This window comes from Styela clava, chromosome 2 (assembly GCF_964204865.1).
Source record: "Styela clava chromosome 2, kaStyClav1.hap1.2, whole genome shotgun sequence".
Taxonomy (NCBI): domain Eukaryota; kingdom Metazoa; phylum Chordata; class Ascidiacea; order Stolidobranchia; family Styelidae; genus Styela; species Styela clava.
In genome coordinates this window covers 29351093-29377119 of record NC_135251.1, presented here as the reverse complement: position 1 = coordinate 29377119, position 26027 = coordinate 29351093, and the positions used below count along the sequence as shown (strand labels likewise).

At 36.1% G+C, this 26027-nt stretch overlaps 2 protein-coding genes across 2 annotated transcripts; both read left to right on the top strand.

Annotated features, from left to right (window-relative positions):
• The first annotated feature begins 1190 nt into the window (after positions 1–1190).
• LOC144419931 (very-long-chain 3-oxoacyl-CoA reductase-like) lies at positions 1191–2717 on the top strand. Its single transcript, XM_078110182.1, has one exon. It carries the CDS (start codon positions 1617–1619, stop codon positions 2580–2582), a length of 966 nt encoding a protein of 321 aa, XP_077966308.1. The 5' UTR covers positions 1191–1616; the 3' UTR covers positions 2583–2717.
• An 8506-nt stretch (positions 2718–11223) lies between these two features.
• LOC120335835 (uncharacterized) lies at positions 11224–24172 on the top strand. The gene is made up of 12 exons (XM_039403446.2): positions 11224–13299; positions 13620–13748; positions 14110–14269; positions 17260–17427; positions 17574–17692; positions 18076–18230; positions 18589–18840; positions 19100–19218; positions 19568–19756; positions 20397–20608; positions 22241–22499; positions 23012–24172. Exons 1-12 carry the CDS (start codon positions 11330–11332, stop codon positions 23747–23749), a joined length of 4470 nt encoding a protein of 1489 aa, XP_039259380.2. The 5' UTR covers positions 11224–11329; the 3' UTR covers positions 23750–24172.
• The last annotated feature ends 1855 nt before the right edge of the window (positions 24173–26027 follow it).

Genomic DNA, 26027 nt, shown 5'->3' with positions numbered 1-26027 from the left:
TTCGTCGAGTACTCCACGATGAAAATTCAGCTTCAATCGAAAAAATATAGCGATTAAACGACAATACTGCATTTAATTTGAGTAAGAAAGACATTCGTATATGTTGCATAGATGTTATAGTTATATTGCCATTGTCAATATTGAGAGTTGTGTCAAAGCAATATGGCGTCACACGACAATTCCAAAACACGATAGACCTATAAATATCCTTCTCCAAGAGTAAGTCTGTCGTTAAAACGTATTCCTTGTGGTTGTTTCAGTTTGTTGCTGTTTATAGACTTTGGTTGTTGATTAGTCTGATTGCATGCTACTTAGTTCTTCTTGAACAGACAGACACTGCTGCCGGGTACGCAGGTTTTCGAACAAATTTATTGATTGTCAAATACAAAATGAACAATTTAAAACGGACTGACAGTCTAGACCTGGCTTGGGCAAACTACGGCCCGCGGGCCAAATCAGGATCGTTGGGTAATACAATCTGACCCGCCTGATGTTGCCACAAACAAACCAAAACCAAATGTTGATATTTTAGCTAAAAAATAGCTCAAGGTAGGCCACAAACCTATTTAAAATTGCAGAGTTATTGAAATATTTAGTTTCATTTGTGTCACTTTAGTTAAATTTTGATTGTAGTGGCAATGATTGATAATACTGTTTTTTGTTACTGAGGGGTAATTTTAATTCTAATCATAAAAGTGAAAGTGTTTATTTTCACGGGCATAGTTTTTGTGCTTGTCTTGTAGTTTTCCCCTTGCACGAATAAGTGAATGGGCCACGGAGGAAAAAAGGTTAGACTCTAGACAAAATCAAGGTTACACTGCACGCGCACACAACCATCAACTAAAGTTGGTTGAATTAGCTACTGTATGTTTTAGGACCACGTTCGATGTCATTTCGGCGGAAAAGATTGATTAACATATGTAATCAATCATTCCTTATTTGTTTACTTCGAATGAAACGAAGGTTATTTCATGTCACAAAAGAGCAACATTGCATTGGTTTGTAAACCAAATTTAATACTGCAGTGTAGCCAACATGGCCGTTATCTAAAAAACCATTACGCATAATATAAAAGTTGGGAATTAATCTGAAGTTTTCTAAAAATAAGTTATAAAAATATATGCTGTTATGTTAAACTTTGATATGAACTTCGGTTTTTCAAGTAAAATTCTTCAAATAAAAACAATGCGAGTTGGTTATAGCAATTCATTTTCTAAAGATCAATTTAATATAATAAGCAGTCATGGTTTGTATTAAAAGTAGTAAGAAATAGAACAGTATACATCCATAAGATACTGTATAATTGTGGCGACCAAGATGGTAATAATATATCAATTGAGTTTTCATTTGAGTTCATTGTTGGAAGTTAAGATCGGGCACTAGAGAAAAAGGGGTCAAACTGAGAACTGGACCGCATGAAGTCCGATGGAGCGTGTTCCTGAGGCTCAGCACGATACGCCATATTTACCTCATCTATGTACGTCCGTGATTCTTTGCGAAGATAAAGAATATAACTTAGACACAGCATATAGTAAATTTGATTACAGGTTTATCGAACAAGCGTGTATATTATTTTGAAATCATATAACTTTAGATATATTTTAGCATTAATAGACATGGCTTCTAGCGATGTTATAACTGATAGTTCAATTTTTCACATATTTGGAATCATCACCGTGTTAGCCCTGATATTCGAAGCTTTGAATAGATCGTACAAGTTTTGGGTCACACACTTCTTTGATTCGCCCGTGGATTTGGCACAATTTGGAAAGTGGGCTATTGTCACAGGATCAACGGATGGCATTGGAAAAGCAATAGCGCACGAGCTCGCAAAGCGGAAAATCAATATATTTCTCATCAGCAGAAGTTTGGAAAAATTGACAAAGGTAGCAGAAGAAATTGAACGCTCTTACAAAGTTGAAACAAAGATTTTAGTGTTTGATTTCACCAATTTTGATCATTTGCCAGGCTCTGGTGATCCATATAGCGTAATATCAGACGCAATGAAGGATTTAGAAGTGGGAATTATGGTTAATAACGTTGGGATGCCTACTGGACGTATAGATGTATTTCATAAATCTCAAAAACCTGGCGAAGCCCTATCAAAATCAATATCTAATCAGATACACTGCAATGCATCATCCAGAGTTAAAATGATGGAACTTGTTCTTCCCAGTATGATCGCCCGAAAGATTGGTTTGATTATTAACATCTCTTCTATGTCGGCTGCTTTTGTCAGTCCTATTCTCGCGACTTATGCGGCAGCAAAGCGCTTTGATGATACGCTATCGGTTTCTCTTGCGCAGGAATACAGAAAACATGGCATCATTATCCAAAGTATTCGACCAGGATTTGTACTAACTAATATGACTGAACCACTAAGGTCAACCCCAGATTTAACTTTCCCCACGGCTACAAATTACGTCCATCATATGATGAGAACTATTGGAAAGACCAATTGGACGAACGGCTACTGGCCACACACCATTTTAGGATCGATAATTACGACTGCACCGGAGAGCATGACGTCACGCTTTATGTTCAAAAAGTCCATGCAGGCCGGGGACAAGTTGAGGTCATGAAACATAGAATTGAATCAGGCGTGTTGTAGCCTACATTTTGACATAATATGTATAACTATTTGCATATGTGGTTTTTATCAATAGTTTTGCTCCGTTTTCATGATTGCCTTGTAATTAAACTAATCCTCAGTGCTACTTTTTTGTCTTATTGGTACGCTGACAGTGAACTGATGAAAGCTTACAGCCAATCACGTCGGGTGAGAAATTTTTTTAAAAGTTACGAAGAACATATTCTGTTACGATACTTGTAAAATAAGCCCATTGGGGCAACATTTCGTTTTAGGAAAGCAATCAGGTTTTCGTTATTTTTCCATTCTGCTTAGCGGATTAAATAGGGCAATATAGGAGAATCAACCCCAAAAGCAATGATATGTACAATTGAAGAACGCGGTAATTGGTTGTATATCGACAAGCATAATGAAGCGATTCACACATGCGTTTTGAACCGCAGATTTTATTTATGCATTTCAAGAAAACTTAAGACTGTATGGACATGTGGACAACATATATCGAATGTTATAACTGGACCTCTAAAGGGTTTGAATTAGTAATATTCCAATACTTTTGTTAAATAGAACAAAAGAAGGTACAACACACAGAAAAACATATTACAAACATAAATATTTAAAGCAATTAATCCATCGTTGCCACAGCAATATAATGCGTGATTCATCCAATGGTAGAGATCGAAGGGTTTGCGCAAACCCGATTTTGGAATGCCGAGTATGTATAAAACGTTCATATAAATATAAAACGTTAATATGGAGACAATTTATACATTAATATCGTCAATTGTGCTACAAATGCACCTTGACAGGATCGCATGACGATAAATAGCATAAAATAAACGAGAAACATTAGTAATGTGTATAGTTTCAGCGCCAAGATAAGCAAACATACTTGTTGTTATGATCATGATTCGTTCCTCTCATTTAGGCCTTAAATTCGTCAGTTTTGAGTTAGGAACAGGTTCGCCTCTTAAATGACACTTTTCTGATTTGATTTTGCTAAAAACATTCTCTTTTGTCCACAGTAAATGCCGGATTGCCGGTAATAAAATATAGGTATTTTTTATCTGGAATTCTTTTTGCCAAAGGGGGAAAGTGCAAAACATGTAGGCCTAATGGATGAAGGAAAAAGGTGAACTTTTCTCTCTCATCTCTGCCTGATTTTCCTTTGAAATGCTAAACAGCCTTCATGCTCGCTAAACTCGGTTCAGCAGATAAACAAACTGCAAGTTACGTAACAATAGAGGCAGACACTATACGCAACAGAAAGTAAACGACTTAGAAAGGTAAATTGAATTTATTGGTTCATATACATAGCATTTGAAATAAAATAATAAAACATTTATAACAGATACAATATGTAAAATTTTCAATCCTATTTTAGTTATGTCTAACATAATTCTGTTAATTTTCGCGGCGTACTTAGCAACTTCCTTTGGGAACCGCTGCTACCCAAACCACAAGCTTACAATGTAGAAGAACAAAAAACACAACTACCATGCAGCTTGTAGTAAAAACTAGCATAATAGGAAGCAGAGCACCATTTGGCACCGAGATGAATTTGAACAACTTAGAATCTTAGATACTCATGAACGTAACCTAGTGGAAGATGGACATTCGATTTGCAGATTTTACCAACCTCACTGTCCCACGCTAGATATTATTTATTATTGCAGATCTAAATGTTGAAATTAAACATCAGTTCATCGACTTGCAAAATGATTTAGAATCCATGGTGCATTTTGCAGAGAATTTTGTTTGGTGAATTTATTAGCCTGGAATTTTTGATTTTTTCATTCATTTTATTAATTGTGGAAACTGGGTTTTCAGTAGGTCTGGAAATGGTTAACCGATTATTAACATACACACTATTTCTGCTGGTAAGTTTTAAGCTGCCAATTTCGGAGCTGATCGTAGATATTATTACCTAAAAATGATGATATTCTCATATGGCGTTAATGTTGAATTTCATGAACTAATCTAAAGTTATGTCTAACATTTAGTAGTTGCGATAACTTTTGATAAGCCTAACTAATTTCACGTATAGCGTTCCTCATTTAGGCTCTCTCTCTAATTTTGTATCAAACCTTATATCTCTAGATATAGTATAGTATGTTTTAGTCAATATTTTCACTGCTATATATACAAAGCATACCGTTTCCGTTCAGACGTAAACAAATGAACCAAGCACTGAACTGGCGTGGCAATTAGTTAATGATTATTACGTAATTAAACAGCTTCTACTCCTTCTAGTTAGATGAATTGCATCAATGTATTGCATCCCAATGCAATGACAACAAAAGGTTTGGGTAAATTCATTAGGTATTGACTTTTTCTTATATCAACTCAAATGCAAACGTTATTTGCTAATGAAATCTCAATCTTTGTCGCTTGGTTAATTCCGATATAGCTTGGACGAGCTCTAGTAATCGTCCATCAAAATGTCCGTACACTCGGGAGACTGTTAGTGAAAAATGTTACTGGTTTAGGCATCGGAGGATGCGAATGCACACGATTAATATAAAATTAAGCGCGAATAATTTTCTGGAAAAATTAAAATACTGATACCTACGAACAAAGCACTACGTTCGTTTAAAAAGAGGTATTTGCGGTATAACATACAGTCATCGCGAATTTTATATGGCGTTTCATAAAAAATATGAAGACTTTTTTACTGAAGATATGGTAATATTGGTGTTAATTTATTACAAATCACATAAGAAAAATATTAACCGTTAATTATTTGATTATTCCAAAGTGAAGCGTGTGAAAGCCTTTTCACTTTAATACGCACGTAATTAATATAATAATTGATATAAAAGAATATTTATGTTTACTTTGATTTCAAAAGCTTAGTTGTTATTATTTCTGAAAATGAAACAAAAATCGTTATAACTTAGAAAAGTGTCAGAATGCAAAAAATGATAACATTTTTGGCCCATCCTAAATATAATGTATATGAGAGGGTTCCATTACATTTGAACCCACGTACATTTGAACCCATGACAATTGCACCTGTATGCTATTGCACCTATGGAATTTTTTGGGTTTTTCGGATAGTTGAACTCATAATAACCCTAACCCATGGGTTTTAGCACCCGCATATAGATTGAACCCGTGGATATACACATGGGTTCAAATGTACGTGGGTTCAAATGTACGGTCACCGTATGAGAGATATAGACATATAAATGAAATTGAGTTCTACACTCCAGTCGGATACGCATGCTTGACCATGGCGATGTCATTTCCGTGGGAAACGTCCTATTGAATAGGATGGAGCAGCATGAGTATTTATTTCCCATGGCCCATTGATTATGCACATATACCCTTATTTTTTTATATACTATCATCTTTAAGAGCTTTTCATTCTTCGTTATTCCTAAAAAACTCATACCTATTGTTTATTTTATAGTGGGATTCTATATAAATAAATAAACATGTTTAAGATTACGTTTTTATGCGTCACCAATGTTTACATTGTTATGAAAAAGCGGACGGCTTTCACTTAATGCATATTGCAACGTGGTTTAAAAATAGGCGCGATTGAACAGTTGTTGGTTGTCGTCTTTAGATATTTGTATCTACAGAGTTAGTTAAATATGGTGTAGCCTACAGCAGCGGTTCCCAAAAGGTGCGCCGCTGCACGAGTTGCTAAGTGCGCCGCGAAAATCAACAGAATTGTGTTCAACATGGCTAAAATATGATTGGATATTTAACATTGTATTTAATATAAATGTTTCATAGTTTCTTATTTTAAATGTTGTGTGTATGAAACAATAAGTTCATTTTACCTTTCTATATCGTTTACTTTCTGTTACGTAATGTCTGTCTCTCAAAAATAAAAATGAGACGTTCCAGTTGAAAACCAACGATAGGTGGATGGTAATATATGAGGCAGCTTTGATAAGATCCTTCTCCCCATGGAAGAATTTTATTATTTTAGAAGACGATAACGTTTAGTTACATAGCTATACATATGTATAGTCACATACGCGATTTATTCAGCACAAAAGTCAGAGTACGACCCGCGCGTAACACTAGCTAAGGATCTACGATTGAACAAATGAAAGACTTTCTATGAATAGTGAGTTAGGATTGAACAGTTGAGAAATATGCATAGGATGGAAAAAAAAATTGGGAGCCACTCTTTTATTTTTTGTTGTGTAAGAAATAAGATTCATTAATCATGTGAATACAATGAAAGTTATTTTAATTACGCAGTATAAATATTCCTTCTTCTTCATAGTTTTCAACAGCGTTCGTTTTGATACGTGAAGTATTGAGTCTGCCAAACAGTCCTGCGATTGGCACAGTGGAATTTTGGCTTTATACGTTGCCCGGAATCAGTCGTGCTCTTCTATGTTTGACTCCGTTATCTGGTGAGTTACGATGTCCCCGCTTATGGGGAACAATAGACCGGGGTTCAAGGATACATTCGCCACTCGGCACATTTTGACAATGTTTTATCCATTGAGTACTTCGAGGCACAGAGATGCATTAGGTTATGGGTAATATTAGGTTATCGTTCGGCCCATGGGCAAATTGGAGATATATATATGTTTAGGATCAATCATCACAGGTTAACCATCAATATCATCCTTCACGTTGATAATAAGAAAATTTAAGGTAATTTCGTGTCCAAAAATGTATTGTGTTTGATACATAATAAATAAATAAAATGGCCCACGACAGGGGTTTAACACCGAATGGAATAGAAGTCGCAAGTGTGCAATAATTCAAAGTTTTTTGCGTTTGTAAGTGGAAATTAATATGGCCCACACACTACCAGGAATGTATGCATTTGGCCCACGGCCACATGTACATAGAGTTTGCCGATCTCTGCGGTATACGCACATCAGTATATAAGATATCGTAGGTCGTAAGCTACCGTGGGTAGAAATTTAGGGGCCGGCGAAGTGAACACCGTAACCGTAGGATTTACATATATATTCATCATGGGGAGAGATAAGCCGATAGGACGGCTTGATCATGTGGCGAACCACGGCCTTCCCCCATGTCGAGTATGAGATTAGCCAGTTATTTGTATCAGATGCACGGACTTGATGGTGGATGGACCCGTTACTAACCGGCGGTTACGCGAATCACCCTACGGTGCGATGAGTCTAACAATTCTCACCCACATAAGAGGGGCGAGCATATTCCCAACGCTCAGCACGATGCGCCACACAGTCGAGCCTGCTGATTCAGAAAGCGCCACTATTGGCCCTAGACCGGCCCAATTGGCAAAATCATCTGTCCCGTGGCACAATAATTAGTTATTTAAAAGAATGCGGCCGATTATCAAAAGAAAGCCGATAATACGGCCTAATCATATGGCGAACTCTCGTCCGGTTACCAGTCCATGTCGGGTATGGGATTAGTTAGTCAGTTATTTGTTTCCGGAAGCATGGACTTGATGGTGGAGGAAGCCGCAACCGACCAGCGGTTACGTGAACCACTCTACGGCGGCATGGAGTCCAGCAATCCTCTCGCACATAACCACCCCCGCATGGGATACGAACCCACGCAGAGTAATCAGAGGTGCAGTGGCGAGCGTATTCCTGACGCATATCACGATGAGCCACACCGCCGCGCCCAAGTGTGCCCTAGCCTAGATTAGGCGTTCTCCAATTTTTGGTGCTATGGAGTCCGTGAAGGGGTTGACTATTATTTACGCATCCCCACAATGAATTTATAAAAATAAAAATTCTCTATTTGAAATTATAATGTCACAATTTGAATTACAGCCCTGATACCACATTTCGTAGATAGTAGATACCAATGTCAAATTTTATTAATGCCGTGATTGCTTCTTTCTCAGTCACAATATTAGGCAAGTCATTCAATAAGTAAATGATTAGCTCGCCGAGCCTCTGGGTTTCTCTCATGCGTCCTGGGGCTCCGTACGCGGCCCTTTGAGAACCTATGCCCTAGATCGGTACCCGTAGTTGGTAAATGTGTTGATTACGGTACAATATCTGGAGTTTGTTGTCGGTCATCTAAAGTTTACTGCAAAGAATATCAGCAAAACGCAGAAAGTATTGTGTATTACATGAATATTGAACGAAAAGGTACTTTCCATGATGCACTTCAATAAACCCACATGCTTAGTTTGTAGGCCTATTCAGTCTGTTCTTTAAACGAGAATTCAATCCTTTGTCAATGTATAATTAAGACCACATGGCAAGTTGCTTGTGGCGCGCCAAAAAGCTATAGATCTATTCTACTTTTGCCCTGCGACCAGCTAAGGTTGCCAACCCTTGTCTCGGACCAAACAACACAACCATTTATGAACCCATCGACATTTGCATCCATTCATGTCCACCCAAAGATTTTAGCACCCGCATATAGATTGCGGACATTTGCACTCATATACATTTGAACCCACCATCACCGTATACATTTGCACCCCTGTACATTTACACACACGAACATTTGCACCCGCGGACATTTGTACCCACGTAAAGTTGCACCCACACACATTTGCACCCGTGGACATTTGCACTCACGTACATTTGCACATATGTACATTTCCATTAATGGAATTTTCACCTGCATACATTTGTACCCATGCACATCTAAATCTATGGACATTTGTACCCATATATTCGAAATAAGGACGGATCACAAATTTATCCCCTATTCGTTGTGAGGGTCGCAACGTTTTACTTTCATTGCGAGTTATATTCCTGTCCCTTTTTTATCGGTCAGTTTCGTTCGATGAAATATCGCAAACGTAGTCGAAATGTCTAATGTACGGTGGTTAGTAGTAGAGATGTATCGGTATCGGCTAAATGTACACCGATATTTCCGATATATTTAGCTTTTCAATATGAACCAGAATGTTTTAAAAATAAGTTGAAAAACTGATCTTAAAATAATTTTTTGCTTGGATTGATCGTGAACTATGATCCATGCACGTTTTCATCCTCGCGAGTAAAAACGGGAATATGATTTTAACCTGTTTACAGCTATTTATCAGCCAAACTGGCTCAATTAATTCCAAATTCCGACAAATATTAGTGGATTTTTCGGTGAGTAAAATACAAAATTCGACGTTATATTCGCACAAAATCCTGCGCACGTAACTCAATGTGATTAGGATTAGGATTTACATATTTATCCCGGGGGAGAGGAAAGCCGATAAGACGGCTTATCCATATGGCGAACCACGGCCTCTCGTCCGGTTACCATTCCAAGTCGGGTATGGGATTAGTTATAATGTTTTGTTTTCGGAAGCATGGACTTGGTGGTGGAGGAAGAAGTAACCGACCAGCGGTTACGTGAACTACCCAACGACGGCGAGGAGTCCAGCAATCCTCTCGCACATAATCATCCCTGCATGAGATTCGAACCTGCGAACCCACACAGAGTAATTAGAGGTGCGGTGGCGAGCGTATTCCTAACGCTTAGCCCGTTGAGCCACACCGCCGCGCCAGTTTGGTAGGATAAGAAGGCTTACCACTTGTTGTCTAATTGAACACCGAAATTACTAGCGGCAGTGCTCAATGCATCTGAATCAATTATGCATTTGGATTCCAAACATCAATTTCCTAATAGATATATGTGATATATCTCTTTTTCGATCTGAAATGATGTGCACTATTTAATGATGCTCAAAGACTATTGTTCTAACCCGTCTGCCATGCACACTTGAAATAATAATTACACAGTATCGGAATCGGCAATAGCGTTCGTTTTCAAATATCGGCGTATTGGTATCGGCGTTTTGGTTGGTATCGGTATCGGCGACAGAAGTGGTATCGGTACATCTCTAGTTAGTAGACGAAGAAAAGTGGTCGTGCACAAATTAATCAAGTGTGTTAAATCGTAAATATATACGTTAAATCAATTGCACGAGACTGACAAGAGAGATGTACTTCGAGTTCGAGAATAACGAGCGAGAAACGACCTCGACTTGCGACAGCGAATGGAACAAGTTGTTTACAGCAGCGATAGCGTCACAATGGTGTCTACCATATCCATGCGGGTTGTTTTCCTCGATCTGTGTTAATGGACAGGAATCCAAATTAATCGCGTCCGGGTTTGCAGGGAGTTCGTCTTCATTAATGTTCATAACATTAAGATGTCTCTAGTTCAGCGCAAATGGCAATATAACCCGGGCGCGTATTTTCACGTTTTTAAATTTTCTTTAAGTTATGCCCGTCCTCCAGGTCCTCTGTGTTTTGTGTTTGTTCGTTTGTTATTGTTTTGTTTTATACCAGAGCGACCGAAATGAAAATTGATTGATTGATAACTTCATTTACTTCAAAGACTGGTATTCATGGGTGGTAATACTTATGGGAACAAAATTCCAAGTTTCCATAGAGGCGTAGACAGAAAGATGCGAATATCAGTGGGTGCAAATGTACGCGGGTGCAATTGCTGAATTGTGCGTGGGTATAAATGTACACGGGTGCAATTGCTGAATTGTGCGTGGGTGTAAATGTACGCGGGTGCAAGCTATGGGTGAAGATAATTAATTGAATCCCCTCTTGCTGCTGTACCGTGTAGTCATATTTTTAATTTTGGTTGGGCGCTCTTGGCTTCACTTGGAGCATACTAAATTAGAAATACATATCAGTATATTTAAAAGCACCTTTGTCGGTCTGTAGACTACCATTTATATACTGATATACTTTTGTATAATGTTCAATCATCTGTCAGTCTGTAGATTGTATATTAGTACAGTAGAACAGGTGTTGAAAGCTTGCGATTACTGGATCACAGAGCATTATGACTGACCTTCCTAAATGTGGTTTTTGTAAGAAAAAGTTTGATGCCGTGTCTCAAGGTGCAACAAATCGTTCCCCAATTTTATTGAGATGTGGACATACATTCTGCAAACACTGTGTTTCAAAATGGGCTAAAGGTAAACAAGAAGTTGAGTGTTTTCAGTGCAAAGCGAAAACCCCTTGTAGGGATGGATTGCAGGGTGTGCAACATCTCTGGCCAAATATGTACATCGCTGGTGTGTTGTCTTGCATTCACAAGTTCCCTTTATTTTCTTATCGTTTTCTGAACTTTGATCACATCACCGAAAATCCGGCACGTTCCAGCCAGAGGGCAATGGGACAACGCTGCTCTGAATGTATAAACTCTCAAGCAACATGTCGCTGCATACATTGCCAAGTAAATATGTGTAAGAAATGTTTTGGTTTGGTTCACAGTCACTCAAGATTCTTGAGGCAGCATCACAGTATTCCATTGCGACCCAGTTTGATCACAACAGAATGTCCAATTCATTGTCGCCTTTTAGAGTTCTTCTGTGAAGAAGATGAAATACCAATATGTCCTGAATGCATGATCAGTGATCATCATAAAGGCCATGGGGTGGTGCGGATGTTGGACAAGTATAAAAGTTTAGAAGAAGAACTGAAAACTGCACAAACCCAAACATCATCTGCTTTAACACATACTGAAAAAGTTAAGTCTATGCTCAAGCTTGAACTTGAAAATGTTCAATATGATGCTTACCAACAAGCTGATTACATTCACCAATGCTTTCAGGATTGTCTTGGTACTTTGCAAGCTCGTTTTCTTGGACTTCTCAGAGAATTGCAAACATGTGCAGAAAAAGGCTGTGATGATATTCTAGAATTGTTGAGAGAGGTTGAAGCAAGAGAACTTCCGATTAGAGAAGCTCATGCTGATGTTGAACTCGTTCTCTCAAATGAAACTTGTCGACAAGTTGTAGTGAATCCTAATAAGATTCTCGCAGTATTGAGAACATCAAAGTATCTTCCATTTACTGTTGAAACACAGCGCTCGGATGATTGTGACGGAAATAATAACAAAGAGAAACAAAATGGCTATGATCAACGTTTCTTATTTTCTTTAAATCCCGATATTCCATTTAATATAGAACAGCTGGGGGAAATTGGAATCACAAATAATATTAAATATAAACTACGAATGCTTCAGGATTGCCCTGGTTTGTTGGATATTCCCGTACAAGGCTACCTCGTTGAAGATGATAAAGAGCAAAGAGTTAAACCAACTACACAACTTCTAAGGCATCTACAAGAACCACATGGGAAGTGTCAGGAGCTTGTTCATGTAACCTTTATGGAAAATCCATCAAATTTCTGTGTACAGAGATGGGAAGACAAATCTCATCTCGATGCCATTCAAAGATGTCTCAAAGTTTATAAGACAAGGAAGCCATTGGTAGATGAAATTCTCACAAGAGTTGGAGTGGGAGATAGTTGTGTTGCTTTTTATGAACCTGCCCGTAGCTGGTACAGAGGTCGCATCACAAAAATTTTGAAACCTTGTGAAGACGAAAATGGTGATATGGAACAACCTGGAGAAGAAAATGATAATGCTTCCAAGGAAATTCTTATGCCTAAAGAAACAGCTGGTCCTCCAGATATTGTCGAAGTACTATATATTGATTATGGAAATACAGCAAGAACAAAAGTTTCTTGTCTTCGTTGTTTGCCGGATAAACTAAAATCTATACCTGATTTGTCTATACCCTGTGCTATGAATAATATCAGTCCTATCGATGAAAATCTGGGATGGGGCCAAGATGTTATCAGATATTTCTCTAAATTGATCGGTGATCGTCCTCTGCTCATGACAACCGTGAAACGAGAGAAAGGCTACAGAATGGTCGACCTCCACAAACCTGCTGCTGATGAAATTGATGCTGATGTACCTACTTCTGTCAGGGATGCGTTGGTGTTTCTTGGTTTAGCACGGTAAGTACATCATTGATTTTAATTAAATGCACTCTCATTCTTTACTGTTTCGGAGATGCTATAAAAGTTGTTTTGAATCACTTGAATAACAGAATATAAAACCGCTACCATTGTTTGTTTAATAAGTTAAGAGTATAAAATGATCGAAGACCTCTATCGAAACATAGAATCTAAATATGCTTATGTGGTTTCATTGTTGCGTAGAAGTCAGAATTTGAGTTCGAATAATAAGATATTCATAATTTCATCTATGAATGTGGTGACCCCTAATCCTACAAAATACATGTTAACCATTTAGCAAAACAAGATTTTTTTTTTAGATTGAATGTTGTACCTCTACTATCTCTGGACAATACTGCCGTAACCACCAGAAAGTTTTTAACACCTTCTCTTTTGCCAGTCTCTACATTTATCAGTGTAGTTATATCAGAATTTCAATCACTCAATAGGTGAGTAGTTTACACAGATTTATTGAGACGTGGTGGATTGTTTGTTACTTATTTTGTTGGATATGCAAGATGAGCAAGGTTAAAGAATAGGGAGTTCACAATGCAATAGAACCCACTTATTGATGCGATGGCATAAAGTTCTTCATTACCTGGCCAATTTAATTTCAGTAATTCTTGATTTTCGAAAGTTCATTTTCTCTCAACTCAATGTAATTCAGTTGAAGTGGTACCGGTATTCAAATTTAGAAAATTAATGTATTGTTATACGAAACAATTTCTCAAAAGTTTATCCATATTTAACAGCTTGTAGTTATCATCACCACCCACCTTATGATCATAAACCCCATTTAATGTAATTCAGATTTTGCGTGCAACAAATGGATAGCAACATGTCATATCTTACTCAGTTGATGACAAAGATTCAGTCATGGGTACGGCGAAAGTTGTCTCCTGAAAAACGAGCATCTGCTTTTGCAAGGAGTTTGCATGATTTACAAATCTTGTGTCCTATAGAAGAAATGGTATGCCATGCCAAGTAATACCTAAATTATAAATTAACATGATTAGTGCTTGAAATGTACTGCATAGAAAATGATAGATACAGCTGTGAACTGTTCAAATTCTTTTTTTTTTTAAATTCGCTTAAAACTTTTATATTTTGTTGTGCGTGCACTAGAGCATAGGTTTTCAAAGTGCTCCGTACGGAGCCCCAGGGCTCCGCGAGAGGAACCCAGGGGCTCCGCGAGCTATTCGATTACTTTTCAAAATACTGACTAATTTTGTAACTGTTTAAAGAAGCAATAACAGCTTTGATAAAATCTGACAACAATATGGCCTCGAAATATGGCAAAGAGGCTGAATTAAAAAATGACATTATTTATAAGCAGGAGCGCAGCCAGGATTCTTAAGAGGAAGGTGGTTCAAAATTGGAATCGGAAATTACCGTGCAACTTTCTTCGCGATTAAAAAAAACGTATAACGAGATTTCTGTTGTGTGAAATATTCAATCCATGACCAATGCGAGCATTTAACGTGTCTCGTCGTTATAATGTAATTGTGCTCATCGTTACTCACGTTTGATTCGAGATTACTATTAGGATTACTAAAATGGAAGAATATTATTCTGAAATAACATAAAATATGTGATAAACTGCCAACTATCAATAAATTGGAGTCGTATTTTTGCGATATTGGGATTTGTCAAACTTGATTTGTTCTTACGCACTTGAGATTATTTTTAAGCAAGATATCGCCCTTTAAAAAAACACAATGTCTGGGCAAAATACGAACAATTGAAATTTATTTTATTGCCTTCGGCTCCGTCGGTAGTTTCAGAATGAAAAAAGGTACATCGCGGATCGCGCGCACAATTGATTGCGTGCGGCTCCGTCGGTAGTTTCAAAATGGGAAAAAAAGGTAGGCCTACATCGCGCGCACAATTGACTTGTGTTTCGATTTCGCAGTTACTACAATGAAAACCTAACATAACACCAAATTCTGTGATTTGCAATGTCTATAAAAGCGTTTTCAATCCTAGGTGAGTCTGCTGAAACCAAACGTGTGATCTTCCATTTTAAGTTTTAGTTTTAATATTTCAGAATGCCGCTTTTTAATCAAGAAATTTGAGTTGCAGATTTATCTCTTTATTAAATATTATTTTTAGCATTTCGTCGCCGATGACTATAATATGGTAACATGTTTTTCACATTGAACTCATAATTCCCCACGAGAACACAAAAGCCATTAACGTCGTCATTGTGTAACAATACATGTATATGCAGAGGGAAATTTGAATCAGGGAGAATAAACACCGGCGTGAAGATGTTTAAAGGTTCAAAAACACGCCATGCTGAGGAAAAATCGGCGATTGTAACAAAATGCAATCGCGCACATTATTAGCGGCCTTTTAAGTCTTCCAAACATGTCAAAAGGGATTCGACCATGTTTGTCAAGTGTCAAATTTACAGCTTTAGTATATATAATTTATGTTTGAAATTTAGATTTTTTTATGACTTGTATTAACCCTTTCAAAAAAGGTTCAGCATTTAAATTGAGTAAAGTACTTTTAACTTGCTCAGGAATATTAATCCGAAAGTAACAATTTTAACATTTATTTTGGGGCTCCGTGAATAATAGTTAACCTTTTCAAGGGCTCCGCAACACCAAAAGTTTGAGAACCCCTGCACTAGAGTATAAATACTAGGAGTTACATATTATTTATCCCATATTTTTATGTTTGGTAACCTTTTGATGTAAGACGTTCAAAAACTGGGGTTGGCCAACTCTCATGTTTTCAGAATCTTGGTCAAATTTTCTGTCAACACAGGTTGTTTATTGCGTAATATCTAGTTGAATTAAAGATATGTTCGACATTCATTGTTCTTGTCTTAGAGACCTTAATATTAATATTTGAAAACCATTTTAGTATAAGGATGCAAGCCATTTTAGTCTTTTTTATTCCAACTTGAGTATAGCGAATATCCTAAAGCTGTCTGTAAATAATGTTTCATCCCGTACCAGTTAGTTGTTTTACACTGGCATTCTTGAAAAATTTTATACAGTAGAAGGTTTTTGTTTCCGAATACAGGCATGGAATTCATTGGAACTGTAATTATGTAATCCGGATTTGTACTTGGAAAAACTCTTGAATACTTCAATAAATTCAAAAATCATCCTTATTACCCACTAAGGCCGGATTGGTGAACTGTTGCTTACAAAGTTGAATATTGCAATACTATACTAACATTTCAGTAATGAAAATAGTGTTATGAAGGCCAGAGTTGATTAGATCTAACAATAAGTGAACCACTAGTCCAGTATACGACAGTCCCAGTATACGGCTATGACATGACAGTACAATTCGCGACTCGCGAAAGCGCCTAGCAAATGTATAAAAAATTGATGTAGTTTGATATAAATGATATTACAATTCTGTTAGATTCATTTCTTGCAATGACTGACAGTGGTTTCCAATCAATCAGGAATAAAATTTTAAAAAAATCTGTCACCTACAAGCATTATTATTTGTGATACCTCTGACAATATCGAGTTTGAGTTGCATTAAACTATATTTTAAATAAAAACTGAAAAAGCAACATGTACTTTGTACGAAACAATCACTTATTTAAAGTAGTGCTACTGTAGTCGAATGATAGTCTACAATCTTGCCAAACGCAATAAGGCTTTTATACCAAATTCAAAATACAAATTAATTATGTATGTATATTTATTTGACTCAAAATGTAACAGTATCTGCGTAATAATTAGAATTCAATATCACTGCGCTCATTAGAAATTATGGCCCTCTGTTAACTTCTGTTGAGACAATGTGGCCTGCAAGTCAAAACGATTGCCCACACTTGCTCCAGTCATTAATTAGGAAATATTTCGATCTTGTTGCAATTTTGCACCTTAATATCTTGTGGATGAGCATTTTGATGGATTTGAGAGAAATCCACAGTCTACTTCACTGCATGATATTACTACAAAAGGATTCCAAAATTATTTTCAGGTTTGTCTTGCACAATACAGTGACTCAAAATGGTATCGGGCTCAAGTAATCAAGGTTAACAAACAGCAGACAGTGGATGTTTTATATGTTGATTATGGTGATACAAGAACCGTCCACTTCTCAAAGTTGTTAAAAATTCCAGAATGTTTCACCAGGCTTCCAGTCCAAGTAAAAAAAAAGTTAATTTATAAGAGTTTTTATTAGGTTAGCTAAGTCGTATCAAAATAATATCTAACAGAGTAACAGTTCTACTATTGTACTGATGGCGTATTTATGACAAAATATACCATCTTTTTCTCTGTTTTCAAAATTAGGCTTTATCCTGTCAATTATTTGATGTATCTCCTTTGCCTGATGAAGATGACTTTTCTGAAATTGCCTGCAAAAGATTTGCTGAATTATGTGCACAATCACAAATGCTATTGGAAGTTAGGTAAAAAAAAGATATTGAAGAACATTTTATCATTTTTTCCATTTCGTTAAGAGCAAGTGTGAAAAGCAAGCTATCTGAAAAAAAAGACTTTTTCAAGATGTGAGCAACGGCTCTAGTGGTAGATTCGGAAGATTAACTATCGAAGCATCAGTTATTCTAGCTACATCTAGAATATTGATTTATAAATTGTAAATCGAATTCATGGTAATACCCACATTCAGGACCAGTAGTTGTGAAGAAACAATAATGCTATGAAATTGTAAATGTTCATAGGCTCATAGCACCACACTCTGTTTGTTTATCTTTACTTGTGTACAATATATTATGGTACTTTTGTTTTAGTATTAAGTTTCTCTAATCATATGTTTTCAATTTTAATGAAGGGCTGTTAGAAAAGGGATTTATTATGTCGATTTGTATGATTACACTGATGAAGATCCAAGTGTCCTATCAATCAGTGATAGATTGTATAGAGAAGGTCACATAGTACGAAATAATAATACGGATGATGACAAAGCTCTGTCTACAAAGAAGCAAGGTCCTTATTTTCCTTATTTTTTTTAATCTATTTCAGTCATAAATACCTGTGAATAATGATATCTAATTTTTTCCATAATACTATATTCCTAGTTTTTTAGGGCGCTCCTGAAGTATGAGTACCAATATGGAGTTAACTAATTTTGTTCGCCTATTTCACATCAATTTGAGTAAAACCTATGGATAGGGGGATATTCACATGGCTAATACTGACAGCCCCCATGTTCGTAATAGAACTAAAGGAAAATTGGAATAAAAGTCTGGCCTGACTCTATTCTCGTATCTTTTTTAAATTGGTAAGGTACCCGCAGCACGATATGTTCGATGATATTTGGACGATACAAACTATTTTTCTGCAGGTGCTGATGTTTCGCAGCCAGCAACTCGAGAAATGGAACTTGATAACGATCTTGGCGTGACAGAATTATTGGAAATTATCCAAGTACCTGAAGTAAAAAATGATCAGAACATGAAAAGCAAATCTCGTGTAACGAACGCAATTGGTCCTAATCTATTCTATGTGCAGACTGAGGTTCAAATGCAAGAATTGAATAAGATGATGTTGCTTTTGCAAGAAGATATGAATGAGATTGTAGATTTCACTGCAGATGGTGGGTCATAGTTTAGTTTCATCATGATGAACTAATGTAAATGTTTTCGAAAAACCACAGTGATTGTTTGCCCTGTATGATTGATTATTCAGTATTTTTGCCATCTAAAACAGTATTGATTGTATGAAGTCCTTTTTGGTAATGATAAAATATGATTTTTTATGTGTTGCATACGTGATAAGTAACTATTGAATAAAAAGAGACTTTCTTTATTTGCTCCCCTGTTTCTGATCATAATTGATTTATTTCTTTATTTCAGATTTTGATCCAATGTTCAACGCTGGTGATAATTTTAGTGTAGGAGATTGCTGCGTGGTGAGATCAAAAATGGAGAAACGATGGTGTAGAGGTCAAATACAGGCTTTAGAGGATTCAGAGGTAAAGATTCGAAAAGTTAAATTTAATTCCAACTTTCACTACACCTCTGAAAAAATGCAGTGTGTTCAAAAGAGTAGTAGTTCTTATCTGACTTAGACAATAAGTAAATACACAACTCATGAGAAACAACTGATATCTTAGATACCTATGCTAGATCAGAATAGATAATTGGATCATGTCTCATACCCCATTTGTCATTTTATTCATTAAAGTTTTACTGTATACCTGTATGGATATTTGAAACATGGCGAAAGTTATACTTTATAATTTATATTGTTTGCTTCTTACCAGTTGGCCATTTACCACTCGTCAAAAAAATGTTAATTCCTGATCTTATTTGGTTTCACAGCTTGGACAGGAATGTAAAGTACTTCTGACTGATTATGGATGGGTGGAAACTTGGCCTATGTGTGATTTGAAAAGACCTAAAAGAGATTATGATAACACGAATCAGTTTATAACAAAATGTTCTTTGGGATCAGTTCAACCAGCTGGTGGAAGCACAAAGTGGACCTCAACCGCTGTGTCTTTGTTTCGAGTACGAATACATATTATTATTCTAATTCTCTGGAACAAATGTGTGATAATTATAAATATTCATTCCATAATTATTATTGTGCGTGTTGCAAAACGCTGGTATGCTCAACAGTATATGTGTACATTCCATATCTCCATAGCAGCTTAAAAACTGAGAACTAACTTGTTGCCCATCCTCAAAAACTTTTTTTTTTTTTTTCATCTTTTAGCGGATAAAATGTTTCCTGTTTTGTCAAGATATATTTCCCAACCAGTTTATACAGAGGAGTAGAATACAACAAAACTAATTTAAGATGAGGTTTTTTCCTACAACAGCAGTCTTACTAGACTCCAGAGTCGGACATATAAATATTGCACTGGGGTTTGCTCATTGTGCCAAGCATTAGGACTACGCTTACCCTTGTATCTTTGATTATTACCCTGCGTGTATCTGCAGATATGAATTGCACCGGGAATGATTTTGTGTGAAAGGATTGTTAGACTCCCCTTTCCAACATAGGCTGGTTCATTCGTCATGAACTGGATGAGTCGTTTTTCCCCTACCCCTGGTATAAATATGAAAATCATATCTAATTACTTTAAATCGTATGCTTCCTGTAACACAAAATGTTATATAAAACTTTATGAAATATTTTATCGAGGAACTGGTGATGGGCGAGGAATGCTTATTGGAATTGATGCCGAAGGATGAAATTATTGAAAGCAGTGACACACTTCCTGTTGAAATCTGGATTAAGAATAAACATCAAGCTGATTCCAGTGAAATCGTTGATTATTTGAAGACTTCCAGATTACTTGAATTAGAGGGTTTAGCTCTTCCAGTGAGAAGTCGCAGACAGCAAAAAGATAGTGGGTATGTAAGTTTTGGTTATTGTTAACTAATATGAGTTTCACATTAGCTTAAATTCAACCATGAAATATGTTGATATGTACATTTCTCAGAACACACAGAAAAAGAGAACATATTTATTACTAACAGTTGGGGTTACGTAAAACTAACTACCTTTTCTTGCTTTATGCCTTTGCGCAGGTAGATCCGTATGCGTATAACGCAAGGATGCTATGGCAGGAGTGAAAATACCTATTCTATTTAATTCAAGAGTCTTGTTGCAAACTTACACAAATATATTTCTGTAACGTTTCGTCTGACCGAGTTCAGAGTTCTTCAGACAAGCATTTTATAACTATGACAAGAAACGCCATTGCATGCACATACATAGTAGTATAAATTGTTGGGTCTGTTTCTGATAGACAAAAATAACTAAAATTGGGACAGAGCCAGAGCCCAAGTCAGTAGCTTTGCCATAAAATCTTTCTTGAGGTTTACTTGGCAACAATCCCAATAAATATCTTTCTCAATCACTTCGTGAATGCGTCAACTTGTTAAATTTTTTCACATTCCGCAAAATTGGAATAACAGGAATCATGTTTCACAAATTATGTCTTGAAATAATTCTATTTGAGGAGATCGAATGTTTTGAATAAATTGGATGGAATATGATCAAGTCACTCAAAAGTCAGAACTATTCCTTTCCTTCCTTGACATTGAATGACATATTGTGAATTGAAGGCATATTCTCGTATGCTTCTAAAGCTTAGTAAAGGAGAATAATAAAAATGTAGTAGAGCATTTTTCTAGAAGAATAAAGCACTTTCTATTACATATCCATATCTGAAGTTTCGTATTTTGGGGCTGGCCTGGCAAATTAAGTCCTGCATCCTGTGAAAATCAGGATACCAAGTTTTCTCCTTATTTCATTTTCAATGACTCGTACTAAGCTTTTTTTGTTTACAACAAGATTTATGTATTGTGTTGTAAAAATGATTGTCAACTCTATGTAATAAATTGTGTAATACTAAATTTGCTAAAAAGAGGAAGCTTTTTCAATCAGGATATCCAAGACCTACCCACCAGTTTCACCGTTTTTAGAAAAATTGGGAAATTGTTATTTCGAATATGTTATTTTATGGTGCTCAATTTTTTCCTTATGATTGCGGGTTATATATTGCTGTTAGACATAAAAGTTTTCCAGGATGCCTTCATTTTTTTATCCCCAAAGCAACTTGCCATAGCAACAAACATGATATTTACTTAGAACTAGAAGTAAACTAAAGCTTTACCACTCATATAAATTGACAAATAATTTCCCTTCCCAAAAAATAAGAAAGGTATAATATCTAGTCTGAGTCTAGAGTAGTGACCGTCATGAGATAATGAATCATTAAGATCCATAAGATGTCGGACCACGGCCTCACGATTGGTTAAAAGTCCGATCATCATTGTAGCTGTCTAGTTAATAATTTCTGATTGCCTTTTCTGTTTCTTCATATTAACTTAACTTTTTTCTTTCTTAACTTAGTTTCTTCATATTTACTTAACCTCAACTAGTAGAACTCATTTGCTTGATTTCAAAGTGTTTTGTCATCTTCTTTGTGTATGATATACACCTTCAGAACATAATGCTTTTATATTAAACGTATTAAGATATCAAGATATACTATGTGCTGGTGCCACCATGTCTCACCACTGCTTCAAACCCCTGAAAGTGAGGCAAACAGGCGAAAAAATTGCAAATCCTACAAAGACTTCATCAAACACTCAAAATAGTTTGAATGCTGAATCACATACTACTTCCACCTTTGTTGCCAATGAAGATTCAAGTACCTCTGATGATGATGTTACTGTGACGCTGAGTACCGCTAGGCCACATAACGACAGTGAAAGTGCACTTTCTCAGAGACCTGTGAGTAGTTCAAAACCAAAATTATTGCTTTCCAAGTTTGACGTTTTCCCAATTCAATGCCAATCAACAGTAAGAAGACCAAGGTATTAGAAACCTAAATGTACAACATTTCAAAAATATTCTTCTTTTCTTTATTAAATGTTAAAAAGTTAGTTATCACAGAAAAATTTTAATATTGCATTTGAAACCAATTGTAAAATGAAGCCAGTGAGTTTTCTGTACTATGTCATCTGCAGAACATACTAATTATCAGCCGATTTCTAATGGATTGACTTCATAGTTTGAGTCTCGCAAATGAAGTCCACTTTATGTAAGTGGTGAACATCAAAAATCTTAAATGATATGGAATCAAATTCGCCATAAATTTCTTCCATGATAACCCACCTTCAGGACAACTTGTTTTCGTTCCACAAAACATATTCAAAAGATTTCATATAATATTTTCCTTTTATTTCTTGCTTTCTATTCTCCAAGAGTGAACAAGAATCATATCTAAAACTTGTGTTTTTCAGGATACTCATTCTGAATGTACTGCTGACATAGAATCTTCTGGTGACATAGAATCTTCTGGATCTCTATCACCAATAACAAATCGGATAGCTGTGTCTGAGAGATCATATTCCAGCATCAAAATTCTGTTTCCTGATGAATGTGTTCCATGCTTCGTAAGTCACATTGAGGATCCTTGCATCTTTTTTGTGAGACTTCGAGCAGTTGATGGAGAGGGTCAAGAAGCAGTACCAAATGATGTTCTTGAATGGCAGAAGATCATGCTTCAAATCCAAGATGTTGCAAAGAACATATTAGCACCATTGATGTATGATGATATCAAGGCTGGTGAACCATGTCTGTGTCGGTACATTGGAGATGAAAAATGGCACCGTGCCATTATTTTATTGACACCTCAGTCTCCACAATCAATTCCTGTACAATATGTGGATTTTGGTACAATTGAGAATGTGCCACTTGGACGTCTTCGTCGACTTCCAGATTGCCTACTTGCAATGCCTATCCAAGCGTTTATGTGCCAGCTTGTGGGCGGTCCTGTGTCAGAGGCTGTATGTGCCATTACCGTGGTCGAGGAGTTTTCCAGGAGTGTCGAGGGTCGAGAATTGTTTGCTAAAGTTTGTGAAAGTATGGAGATTGAAAACGAATATAAGCATTTTTTGAATATGTACTCAGTCTCGCTTTTTGTGCGTGATTCTAACGGTACATTATTGGATATAGCAAGTGATAATACATCTGTATAAGATGATTTGGACTTTGGCGAAAAGAGAAAAGAGCCTCAAGCATGAACACGAGAAAAAAACTGAATATCATTTCGTTCCAAATTTTATCACTGTCAGATGTGACAACTTTGTGTACTTCATTTTTTACATGTGTATAGTTTATGACTGAAAGTTGGTCATTTTCACAGACTTCATCACATATGCCACTCAATTTTCTTTCTTTTTTCTATTTCTTTTTTCATTTGATTCATTTTTCAGTTATTTTCGGTATTATTTGGTAATCATATTGCTTCAAGCTGTAGGTGATTTTATGCTCAATTTCATTACTCAACACGTTTCTTTATTGGTAATTGTGCCTGATTTATATATGCCCGCTGGGCTGAGAGTTCACCTTGGGATTCACTAAAACTGAATGAATGCGAGTTCCTGGCATCAAACAATATATTTTCATTTGTTGAGCGTTTCATTTTGTCGAAATGTTAGTCAACGGGCAACTACATATACGCAAAAAGATTGCCGACTCATTGATGATTAATTACTAGAGGAAAAGAAAAGACATTAGGGAGTTTTTGACTTGATATTGAATAGCCAGAAACCAGCCATTGCTTAGATTGTGGTTTTCAGGCGTATATGACTACACGACTTCAACTAGCACTGGTTTTGGGTGCGGGCAGTGAAGCATAGAGCACTACATGGACCATACATTGGGCGCACCGGCTGATAAAACGCACGATCGATTTTGTAAAAAAAGGGAATTCAAAGTACGGTGTTCGTAATGTAAGAGTATATTGAAGAATTTGTATAGCGTATTTTACGGACCATGTTATAGGCATATTGGATTTATTTTAATACATAAGGCGCATCTGGCTGAAAGACGCAACAATTTTTAAAACAATACATGTACTGGTTTTGAGTGTAAGCAATAAAGCACTACCTGATCCACACATTATGCATATGATCGATTTTTGAGGTAAAAGTTGGGATTTAAAGGTGGTACGTAAAATACGGTACTAAACAGAGCGCTAAAATGAATACTCAAATTGCTAATGAATACTAAAATGAAACTCGGAAGCCAAATTAATGGTTAGTAAAACTTATTGTGACGGTAAAAGTGCTTATCTAAATAATATTTCAATAAGTTTCTAAATATGGAATGGAAAAATCATAGAATGCTTATTATTTTTCAAACTATACACTCAAACTCTCCCAATCCTTGTACTATTTTTTTGCTTTGTCCACATATTCATTTGTCGTTGTGTATTAAAAAAGTAAGGACACTGTTAATAAAATTTCACTTGAATAAGATAATTTAAAATTTAAAAACATCAAATCAAATAACTTTATTAACATAATAATTATGGTATGAAATTTCTAATGTCATGCTTGCATTTGCGATAATTTTGTGAAAACTTTCTCTCGCTTTAGCACTGCGCATCGTGTTTCTTTTATAGGTTCCGTATACTTAAAGCCGACGTAAATTTGAATTATTTTATCAATAATTTTACGAAAACTTAGCATATGTATATATCTCAAACATATCTAAATTTCTTCGGGCCATAACACAAAGATGTCTGACAAATTGGTAAGTTCTCGCACTATTATCATTTTTGTCAGTTGTTAGGGACTAAGAACCGTGGTTTCATCAATTTGGAGGAAAATCCGTTATATTAAAACTTGATACAACTTGGAACTCACTTCAATGTCTTCGATACAACTAGTAATTCTTATCCTCTCAGCTCTAGAATTCTGGTATATATACGGAATATCATGCACCACATATGATATTTTGGTATACGGACCTGCAGTCGGTAATGGCTGCTACTTACGTGTTCAAAGATATATTTAAAATCAGATATCATGAATTCGCCAAAACTACCTTACTGTTAACCTGATGCTTATCCTGTGATTGATATTAGAGTTAGAACGTTTCAAAATAACAATGGCGGTATTCACTAACGCGCAATCCTAAACTTTAATTCGTTATAGTCTCAGTAGCGCTTGGCATTTCAGTGGTCGCTAATGGCTTTTCTAATTGTTCAATCTCGTTTATTTCTGGATGATGACTCGCGAAAAAAAATTTATAAAAGAGAAAGTCACTTGCAACTCACTTTTCATTTTTGCGCCTTATGAACGTCGTTGAAGTTCAGATTTCAAAACGATAGATCCTTTTTAGAAATTAAGACGTTGAGACCAGACCAGTGTTTGTTTCTATCTTCATATATATATCATGGTCAACGCATTTAATGGCATGATTATGTGGTAAACTCCTTTAGCTTTTGGTACCCAAAAAAAGTATCTC

Excerpts from the sequence above, each read along its gene's own strand:
- LOC120335835 (XM_039403446.2), top strand. The coding sequence starts at position 11,330 with ATGACTGACCTTCCTAAATGTGGTTTTTGTAAGAAAAAGTTTGATGCC. Across the intron at positions 14,270-17,259 it reads TGTGTCCTATAGAAGAAATG|GTTTGTCTTGCACAATACAG; the intron begins GTATGCCATGCC and ends AATTATTTTCAG. Across the intron at positions 17,693-18,075 it reads CAAATGCTATTGGAAGTTAG|GGCTGTTAGAAAAGGGATTT; the intron begins GTAAAAAAAAGA and ends ATTTTAATGAAG.
- LOC144419931 (XM_078110182.1), top strand. The coding sequence starts at position 1,617 with ATGGCTTCTAGCGATGTTATAACTGATAGTTCAATTTTTCACATATTT.